Source organism: Psammomys obesus, unplaced genomic scaffold (genome assembly GCF_907164565.1).
Source record: "Psammomys obesus unplaced genomic scaffold, mPsaObe1.curated_primary_1811, whole genome shotgun sequence".
Taxonomy (NCBI): Eukaryota; Metazoa; Chordata; class Mammalia; order Rodentia; family Muridae; genus Psammomys; species Psammomys obesus.
The window spans coordinates 1109616-1120777 of NW_026596034.1; the positions used below are offsets into that span (position 1 = coordinate 1109616).

An 11162-nucleotide genomic window follows, 5' to 3' on the forward strand; every position below is an offset into this window, starting at 1 on the left:
TTTATTTCAAAATGAAAACAAGAATTGGGTCATAATTACACCTAACGTGATGTAACTTTATATATTTTAGAAGAGGTAGCATGCCCCTTGAGGGACATTCTTTTAGAATCTCAAAACTTAAATATGATAAGTTATAGGTCAGTTAATGTTATAATTCATGATAAAGGAACCAAGGAAAGAAAACAAATATCTGTATAAACACCTTAACAAAATATGACAGAAACACATCAATTGTAATTCTTTCTTTTTTTTTTTTCAATTGTAATTCTTGTTTTTGCAACTGGTATTGTATGGATGTAGCACCTGTCAATAAAAAAAAAAAAAATCTATGGACTATAGGAAAGGATAGAATAGAAGGTGGGACAGCCAGCAGGCAGAAAGGATTCTGGAATAAAGCAAGGAGTGAGAGATTTGCCTGGGAAGATATGAGGATAGACATAATGGTACCTGAACACAGGTAACCAGCCATGTGGCAAAATGGAGATTAGAACAAATGGGATATTAAGTTATGGGCTAGTTAGAGAAGAGCCTAGCTATATGACCTAGATATTTGTAAATATATTTTGAGTCCCATGAGTCGTTATCTGAGGAACTTAGGAACAGAAGGAAAAACACTTCAACAGAAATTAAGTTTTCTCTTTCCACCATGTGGGTTTCAAGATTAAATTCAGGTTTTTTAGGATTGGCAGCAGGCCTTTACCCACTGAGCCATATCACTGGTCCCTCACCTCTTTTTGTTGTGTGCTTATAAGACTGTTTAACAGGAGAAAACTGGATCCCTTTTTGTTGTTCTGTTTCCTGGATGGAACCTAGTAGCAATCCTGTCCCATGAATACTGGGATTACAAGCTGGGTTCTTAAATGGCCTTTGCACGCAGTGGCAGTGTGCTATTTGATGCTTTTATAACACATAGTTGGCAAAGAGTAGAGGGGGGGTTGTTTTTCTAATTTTTTTTTTTTTAATATAGGCTTTCTCTGTATAACAGAACTTTGGCTATCCTGGAACTCCCTTTGTAGACCAGGCTGGCCTTGAACTCTCTGTGCCTCTGCCTCCTGAGCATTGGGATTAAAGGCATGCACCACCATATCTGGCAAGAGCAGTGTTAAAGACCTTTTTTGTTTACAACAAATGGTGTTGTATTAGTCAGTTGGGGTATAGGAAGGAGTGGCTAGTGTGTGTGTCCCTGTATGCCATCCCCCGCTGGGGTTGGAGATTTAGTTCAAATGTGGATTATGAGACTGTATTAATAAACTTTTCAGACTCTATAACCTGAAAACCCACTTCACATGTTATCATTTAGTTTTTTGTTTGTTTAGTTTGTTTGTCTTTTGAGATAAGCCCAAGTGGCCTGTCTTTCTTAGCCCAAGTGGCCTTGAACTTGCTGTGTAGTCAAGGCTAGTCTTGAACTCAAAATGCTCTGGTCTCAAGCCTTTTGAGCACTGGGATTATCAGCATGAACCATCAGGCCTGGTTCCTTCCAAATTATAATTTAAATATATTTAGTAACCATTCATGATTTTATCCTCTTCTGGGAAATTTTTAATCTACCAAATTACATTTCACTGTATGGTACTTTAATTTTTACTTATTTTATTTTAGTGAATGGACGTTTTGCCTGCATGTATGTGCACATCCCATGTGTGTGCCTTTAGAGGCTAGAAGTGGGTGTTGGCGTCCTACAAGCACTAGGCACACATGTGGTACACAAACATACACAAATAAAAAACACCCATGTACATGAAACAAAATTTTAAGATAAAAGTGTATTTCTTAAGACCTTTTTTTTTTCTTTCTTTCTTTCTCTTTTGAGATAAGAGTCTCACTCTGTAGGTCTCACTCAAATCACAGCCATTCTCCCAAGTCTGCCTCCCAATTATTGGGGTAAAAGGACCTCTATACCTATCCAAAGAATATATTAATATTAAAAAGATGAAGACTAAAGAGATGGCTCAGTGGTTAAGAGAACTAGCTGCTCTTCCAGAGGACCCAGGTTTAATTCCCAATACCTATGTGGCAGCTCTAATTCCAGTTCTAGGAATTCAACACCCTCTTCTGGCCTCTGCACACTAGAAACACACACGGGGCACAGAAATACATGCCTAAAAAACAGACATAAATATAAAATTTATTAAAAAAAAAAAAAAACAACAACAAAGCCAGGTGTGGTGACACAGTTCAGTTCTTAGCGCCCACATCAGGTAGTTCCCAACTGCCTGGAACTCCAGCTCCAGGAGATCTGATGCCCTCTCTGACCTCCAAGACACTTGTATGTACTCAAGCACAAACCTACACACTGAGATATTCATAATTAAACAAATAACCTAGCTGGGTGGTGGTAGAGCACACCTTTAATCCCAGCACTTGAGAGGCAGAGAAGGTGCGTCTCTGAATTCCAGGCCAGCCTGGTCTACAGCGTAAGTTCTAGGACAGTCAGGGCTACACAGAGAAACCCTGTCTTGAAAAATCAAACTAACTAAACAAAAACCTTCATGTCAGAAAGCTGTTTATTTCTAGGTTCTACCTTGCTTTCCTGGATGCTGTCCATATTTCAAGTACTACTCTAAGACTATATATGAACTTGCCCTTTCTTTAAAAAAAAAAAAAAAAAAAAGGCAGATTTTTACCTGTGTGTGAGGTCCTGTGTTAAGACTCTTGAGCTACAAGCTGCAATAGTGAGATGGGAGCCAGATGAGACTTTTGTTTTCAAAAAGAGATAATAAGACAAAGGCCAGTTCAAAACTAATGTAAGGGTCTAAGGCTGTAGCTCGGAGGTGGAGTGCTTGCCTAGCACACCAAAGGAAGGGTCAGGATTCCATCCACATAACCAGGAGGTGCTGGGGATCCATAGGTGTGTTAGCCTGCTACAAAGTGAAACACTGTGTCAAAGAAACAGACGCGGGGTGGGGGGGGAAGGAAGGGGGGCTGATGGCACTTGTTGCTCTTGCATGGGTCCAGTACTCACCACCGACACAGCAGCTCACAACTGTCTGTAGTTCCATTTCCCGAGGATTCAGTGCCCTCATCTGTCTTTTGTCGGTATCAGGCACACAAATTATATGCAGATATATCCAGGTGAAACACCCATCATATTTAAAAAAAAAAAAAAAAAAAAAAAAAGACTGGTGGGATGGTTCAGTGGGTAAAGGCACTTGCCTGATGGCTTGAGTTGGATCCCTGAGAACCAGTTTCTGCAATTTGTCCTCTGACCTCTGTGTTCAAGCACACAAATACAAATAAACAGGGCCTGGAAAGATGGCTCAGTGGATAAGAGCACTTGCTGTTGTTCTTGCAAAGGACCCTGGTTCGATTCCCAGCACCCACATGACAACTTGGTTACCTGAAACTTCACTTCCAAGGGGATCTGACATGCTCTTTTGGCCTCTGCATACCAGGCCTGGTATATAAACATACATGTGGGAAAAAAAACTTATAAAAATAAAATAATATTTTAAAAGTAACTAATAAATAATATGAGAAAACTAAGATACAAAGAGGATGTAAATAGATTATCAGACTATCAAGCTACTAGATCCAGAGTATAAAATAAAATAAAGGACCATATTAGATAAGGTGTCTGAGAAACCTTCTGAGGACATGCGAATTGATTCCTAATAGTGAGAATGAGGCAGCAAGTCATTACCTTCTATGCAAAAGGAGCAGCAAGTGCACAGCCCTAAAGCAGGACTCGGGCTTGTGTGCCGAAAGAGAAATAAAAAGGCAGCAAGGCTGTGAGTAGTGACAGGAAGGGACTGGAAGATGAGGCCAGTGAGGTGACCTGGGGCCAGAAAGGGCCTCTTGAACCACAGTAAAGATCTTAGGTTTCATTCTAAGCAGGATAAGCCTTTGAAGGTTTTAAGCAGAATAATAACATGGTCTGGTTTATATCTGAAGATCATTTAGCTAGCTGTACCAAGAATGAAATACAGATGACTTTCTTCATAAGCATCCGACTACTGTGGCTGATGAGTTTTTCTGGGATATGAAGAAGATGGGGCTGAGGATAAAGTAATCTACAATGGAAAGGAGAGAAACAAATTTGGCTTGTGTCTAGGAAATGGATGGCAACCTCATCATTAAATTGATTTTATTTTTTGAGATAAGGCATTACTATATAGTGCATGCTGGCCTCAAATCTGTGTACAATCCTATCTTATCCTTCCAAGTGCCTGACTACTTTATTTCAGTTCTGGGCATGGAAAACTTTTTTTTTTTTTTGGAGACAGGGTTTCTCTGTGTAGCCCTGGCTGTCCTAGAACGAGCCCAGGCTGGTCTCGAACACAGAGGTCTGCCTGCCTCTGCCTCCTTGGTGCTGGGATTAAAGGTGTGTGCCACCAACTACTAACAGGCAGGAGGGCTTTTAAGTACGTGGGCATCTTCATTTACTTTTCTGTTGCTGGGAAACACCACAATGAAGGCAGTTTCTGAAAGAAAGAGTTTAACTTGGTTTAGGGTTTCAGAGGGTTGGAGTCCATGATGGTGGGAACAAAGGCATGGTGGAAGATCAGCTGAGAGATCACATTTTGCCTGCCAGTCTTCTGAGACCTCAAAAAGCTGGCCCCCAAGTGACACAACTCCTCCCACAAGGCCACACCTCCAATTCTTTCCTGAACAGTTCCTCCAGCTGGAGACCAAGCATTCAAACATGCAAGCCTATGAGGGCCATTTTCATTTGAACTATCACAGTGGGGAAGTTGGGATTGAAGTTCATGAACATACTTTTTTCTTTTTCTTTTTTGGGGGGTAGGGGTGTCCTGCTGTGTAGCTTTGGCTGCCTGGAACTCACTATGTCAGGGGTTGCTCAAACTCGCAGAGATCCTTCTTGAGTACTCTTGAGTACTGAGATTAAAGGAGTGTGCCACCATGCCCAACTGTTTTTCTAAAGATTCGTTTATTTTTGTGTCCTGGAGAGTATTTTGCTTGCCTCATTTGCATGCGTGACACATGGCTGCTGAGTGCACATGATGAGTCAGGGCTTTGGAGCCCCTGGAACTGAAGTATGGATGGTTGTGAACAGTGATGTCATGTGGGTGCTGAGAACCAACTCTGTGAGAGCAGTATGTGTTCTGTTCTTTTTGTTTTATTTTTTCTGAGACAGTGTCTCTCTATGTAGCCATGGCTGGCCTTGAACTTCTGCCTTGTCTCCCAAGTGCTGAAATTTCTGGCTTACATTAAAAAAAAAAAAAAAAAAAAAAATCTACTTATTCTGTATGCAATGTTGTCTGCCTGTACACCTACAGGCCAGAAGAGGGCACCAGATCTTATTAACAGTGATTATGAGCCACCATGTGGTTGCTGGGAATTGAACTCATGATCTTTAGAAGTAGCCAGTGCTCTGAACCTCTGAGCCATCTCCCCAGCTCCCTCTAGCTTACACTTTCAACCATAAATTTTGTGGAATATAAAAGGCCGGATGCCTCTTTCAAACCAAAATGGACATTCCCATATCAGGTCACAGATGCACTTGAAATGTGAAACACGGAAGTCCAAACACTTCTCACTGAATAAAAGGATACAGGATAGCTCATTAGTATTTTTATAGTGATTATGTTTGAAATCAGCACTTTGTTTTATTGAGTTAAAATTAGATTGCTTCTTGGCCTTTTTGTGCTGGTCAAGTGTGAAAACTAATTTATCTGTTTACTTCCCCAAACTTGATTTGCTGACCACGCTGACTTCGAACTCACAGGAGCCTAACAGAAGTCTGCCTAAGTCTGATTCCCGAGTGCTGGGATTAATGATATACACCTACCACTTCCGATGTTTTGTTTGTCCGCTTTTTTTTTTTTTTTAACATTTAAAAGATGTAATTGGTAAAAGGTCTGGGACTCATGTTATTTCCCACTGATTGTGTTAACAGACTATGTCAGGATATGGTCAGGAAGTTGTGGAAGATACGTTTCGATTGCATTATATTGTTATAAATAGTGGCAGGTTTTTTGTTTTGTTTTGGTTTGCCTTGGTTTTTCGAGACAGGGTAGCTTTGTGTAGCCTGACTGTCCTGGTACGCACTGTTAAAGCAGGCTGGTCTTGAACTCAGAGACCCGCCTGCCTTTGCCTCCCGTGTGTACTCCATCAGGCCCGGCCCGAACAGTGAATTTTCAACGGGCTGGAAAACGGGGTGCAGAGGAAGGATTCAAACGAACTAGTACTTCTTTCGGACTGGTACGCGATCCTGCATCTCCCTCACCACCGCGCCATCTTGTCTCAGGGGTGAGACAAATGTTCACAATGGTCTCCTCGACTACTAAGCTTCAAATCCAGGAACCCTTCAGGGTAGCTCCGGGAAACGCTCACCTGCTAACAGCCACCTTTCCTCCTTATGCTTTTCACTGTGAGGGCACAGCTCTCTGGCCCAGCCTTCCTCAAGCCCAGCCACATTAGCCAATCACATTTTAGGAAGCTGTTTGAGCCCCGCCCTCTGGCCACTTGTCAATCACTGTGAGAGCAAGTACCGGCCTTTCTGCGCGCTTTGGTTAGAGTCGCGCGCCACCGTTCGACCGTTGGCGGCGCTGCTCTCTCTGCGGTGCCTCTACCGGAAAAGCTGAACGAGGGGCGGGTCAGGCTGGTGCGGTAAAGCTTGGGATTGGACAAGAGAAGTTCCGCGCTCTAACTCCTCCCACCCCGGGGCAAGATATTCGAGTCGGAGACGCTAGGGATTGGTTCCCGGTCGACATTTGACGTAGCTAAGAGATTATCGTTCCGCCTCCTGTGGCCCGTGAGGAGGGAGCTTCTTTGATTGGTCTGAGGGTCGAGGCGCGCGCCGGAAGACGCCCCAGGATTGGCTGACGAGGCTCTCGTGCCGTCACAGATTCTTAGCGACGATTGGCTGGAGGGCTGAGCCGGCTATTTGAAGGCTGCGCGCGGCCTGGAGAAGCTCTTTAGGGACAAGAGTTGGGAGTCACTGCGGGGCCTCTGCCTTGCCGAGTGTCTCCTCCCCCGTCGCAGGTCGCTGAAGAAGGCTCCTCTGCAGCTGCGGCCCGTTGGCGAGATTATGGCCAAGGTGTCGGTGCTGAATGTGGCTGTGCTGGAGAACCCGAGCCCTTTCCACAGCCCCTTCCGGTTCGAGATCAGCTTCGAATGCAGTGAGGCCCTGTCTGATGGTGAGGCTGGGCCTGTGCAGGGAACCCTAAACCCTTTTGCCACCCCCAATCTCCCCGGAACCTCTCCCCTTGGCCAACTGAATCTCCCATTGGTGATACGCCGCCATGGCCCCTACTCCGACTTCTTGATCAATATGACCCTGTGCACAGTACCCTGCACTGTCTCGTGGAGGCCTCGTCACCCCTCATCCTGCACCGTTCATCCTTGGCCCGTTTTCCTTGTAGAGGTGTCAGCCTCCATTTAACCCGTGGAGAGCCGCAGCCACGCCTTTTTCTCTATGGCTAAACCCAAGTTTCATGCCGGTTTCCCCATAGGAAACCTTCCATCTAGCTTCCTTATGGAAACTCAACCTTCGTTACCGTCCTCCCATTTTTTCTTGTGGGCATCTTTTTCTCCAACCTGCTAGACCCTCCTCTTTTGTGACCCTGCCCACCCATAGGGAGAGATGGGGCCTTCTGCCTCTAGTCTTTGTAGGTAATTTGGTCTCTTCAGTTCCTGTTCTGGGATTGAATGAACACTCAGGTAAGGGTACCACAGCCAGGCAGGCCTCTACTAGTTTCTGAGATTTCTGCCAGCTTCCAGCTAACTCTGTGCATGGAATCCCTGTCTCTTTTCATGTGCTGACCTAATCTGGGGAGTGGGTGGACTGGCCAAATAGGGATGGGATGCAACTGCAGTCAGCTGGGAGGTCACTGGCTTTTGTGAATCCTTGACAGAGTGACTTAATTCATATGGAGATGTAAAGGTGGCCATGGGTCTCATCTCACACATGAGAGGGCAAGAGCCATAAAGAGCTAAAGACCTTTCAAATAAACCTGTGAACATGTAAAATGTGAGGTCACTTTGGCATCTCAGCTACACAGCAAGGTAAGTCCTCCATGAGACCATTTCTCTACTGAGGATTGAAAAGGATGTAGCAGCTGAGGAGGTGGAGCTCTGAGAGGCTAGGTTGTAGCAACTAGTGCCTCTTGGTGGCTGTTGGGTGGTGTTCAAGCAAAGCCAGCCACTTGTGTTCACTTGGAGCCGCTATAGTGTGTGCTTGGGGTAGGCCAGTGGCTCAGCTTCTCCCTATTTTCTCTTTAAGTTTAAAGGAGTCTACTTATAACTAAGTATAGAATAAGCTGGGTTAAATCCTTGCTGGAACAAGGCAGGGTGTAAATAAATAAATAAAAGGTAGGGTAACTATGGAATAAGATGTATTTGGAAGCTAAGAGGAGCTATAAGGAGCTGAGACTTTAAGGGATTCACAGTTCCCAGATGCTGAGATCAGGTTTCAATCAGCCTGTTTATGCTCCTTGCATTTAAAAAGGGTTACATGGTCATTGCCTGGTATTACTTTTATTCCTTATTTATAGAGTCACAACAACGAGGCAGGAGTCAGCCTTGCTGGTCATGTTTAAATAGGAGCAGGGTGATTTCTCCAAGTCAGCCCGATAGTAGGAGCATTATCACTGAAGTTTGTCTTCCAGCTCTGAGTGCAGATTGTTTTTAATTTTGTTTTTGAGTTTAATATGTCTGTGGGTGTGGGCCAGAGACACATTACTCTCCACCTTGGTGTGCGTGTGCGCTTTCCCTGCATGTATTTTTGGTACCACTTGAGTGCCTGGTACGCACAGAGTTCAGAAGAAGGAGCTGGGTATTCTGGAACTGGAGTTACAGGTTTTTTGAGTCACCATGTAGGTGTTGGGAATCTCACCTGGCCTGTAGGAGAGCAGCCAGTTCTCTTAACCCATGGGCTGTCCCTCTGGCCCTGTCCTACCTATTTTAGAGACAGTGTTGTGCTGTGTGTGTGTGTGTGTGTGTGTGTGTGTGTGTGTGTGTGTGTGTTTTGAAACAGGGTCTCACTATACTAGTTCTGGCTGGCCTAGAAAGAGCCTCCTGAAATGGGTGTTGGGAATAAAAATTGGGCCTTTAATAGCAATACTGGATTTTAACCTTGAGCCATTTCTCCAGCACCCTGAATTCATGTTCTTAGGCTTTCATGGGAAACACTTTATCTGCTGAGGCATCTGGCCAGCTCCCAGATTCCTTATCTTTCCTACAGTATTAGAAAAGGAAGAAAACATTTACTTGTAGGTCTTTGTTTATTTGTTTGTTTATGTGAATTTTGCCTGCATGTACATCACATATTCACATGGTGCCTATAGAGGCCAGAAGACGGTGTCATTACCTGAACTGGAATTAGAGGCAGTTATGAGCCACCATGTGGGTGGTGGGTGCTGGGAATCAAACTTTGGGTCCTCAGTAAGAGTATTCATAGTGTTCTTAAATGCTGAGCCATCTCGCCAGCCCCTGCTTGTAAGTTTTATTTTACTTTAATTTATATACTTTTGGTGGGGGCAATAGAGAACCTATGTGTATTGTCTCTTGTGTTTGTGCTAGAAATCAAACCCAGGAATAGACACATGCTAAACAGTTGTTCTGCCATTGAGCTATATGACTAGCTCAACAGTCTATTTTAGGAGAACATATTAGGAATGACCATAGAATTTCTTGTCACATCAGGACCCTTTGAAAAGATACAAGAGGGTGGTGCTTTTCCTCCAAGTTATACTGATTGATTCTATTCCTTACACTCTGACTAACCTGCAAGATTGCCTTCATCTTCCTAGCCTCCTTCCAGTGAATCATAGAGTAGTTGTTCCCTTGCATTTTGGCACTATCTGCTGAAACCTGATAAGCCCCCTTAGCCCTGATCAGCTGGCCCCCATTTTCGAAAAGCTCCCAAGCCCTATGGCTACCTCTGTTCAACATCTGAAGTAGACATCCAAGGCACAGTCTACATTTAGTGGATTTGGCCCAGCTTCTTTCCTTTTCAGCTGAGAATTTCAGTAGGTACAGTTGAAGGAGTCAGAGAAGCAGATGTTGTGCACCAAAGTTGATCTGTATAATGAACAAAAGTCCAGGCAATAGATCTACAGAAATTTAAGGAAAGAGAACAGTGTGAACAACTATAGCCCTATCGTGCAAGCAGATACCTGAGCTACATAGGAAAACCTAGTCTCAGAGAAACAGGAGGTGTGGCACTTACTTGTATTCTCAGCACATGAGGGGGTGGGAAGGGGGATGACAGGAGGATCAGAAGTTCAAGGCCAACCAGCCTTAGCTTATAGCAAGTTCCAGTCAGCCTCCCTATCTGAAACTGTCTCAAAAAAGGAAGGAAGGAAGGAAGGAAGAGAGGGAGGAAAAAGCAAAGAAGGCCAGAGCATAGTGGTACACATCTTTAACCCCAGCACTCAGGAAACAAAGGCAGGTCGATTGCCAAGGCTGCACAGTCAGAAACTGTCTCAAGAAATAAAGGAAGGGGCTGGAGAGATGGCTCAGAAGTTAGGGGTACTGGCCTTTCTTCCAAAGGTCCTGAGTTCAATTTCCAGCAACCACATGGTAGCTCATAACCATCTATAATGGTGCCCTCTTCTGGCATGCAGGTGTACATGCAGGCAGAATATTGTATAAATAATAAATCTTAAAAAAGAAAGGGGGGGGGGAGGATGGCCTGAGGTCTAGATCATTAATGAAGCAGTTATATAGCATGTGTGAAATTCTGGATTTTGACCCCAGTGCTGTCTAAAACAAGTTCAGCTAATCTTCAATAATTTTTACATGTCTTTAGTAATATTTTTAGCTTTGTTTTTGTTTTTTTTTTTTTGTTTTTTTTTTTCCCAATTTGTAAAAAGTATATCTTAATCTTAAAAGGGATCAATGTGAACAGAGTATCAAAACAAAACAGAATTGAGCTGCGGAGATAGCTTAATGGATAAATTTTGTGGTGACAAGAGACTCCCTGAAAGCTCACTGTATAGGCTGACATGTACTGCACTTAAGGTCCTCTTACCTTCATATACTTCATGACTTAAGCACAACCAAATTTACATGCATGTAAACACATCATACACATATGAAAAAACAAAAATAGTGGGTACTTTTAATCCCAGTACTTGAGAAGGAGAGGCAAGAGGATCTTTGTGAGTTCAAAGTTAGCCTGTTTTATACAATGGGATCCTGTCTCACACAAAGGAAGGAAGGAAGGAAGGAAGGAAGGAAGGAAGGAAGGAAGGAAG

At 43.7% G+C, this 11162-nt stretch overlaps 1 protein-coding gene across 1 annotated transcript in view; it reads left to right on the forward strand.

Annotated features, from left to right (window-relative positions):
- Positions 1 to 6889: 6889 nt before the first annotated feature.
- Asf1b (anti-silencing function 1B histone chaperone) overlaps positions 6890 to 11162 on the forward strand; it is a 12955-nt gene continuing 8682 nt past the window's right edge. The window contains exon 1 of the mRNA XM_055621351.1: positions 6890 to 7100. Coding sequence (XP_055477326.1) covers positions 6992 to 7100 — 109 coding nt within the window. The 5' untranslated portion in view covers positions 6890 to 6991. The remainder of the gene's footprint in view (positions 7101 to 11162) is intronic.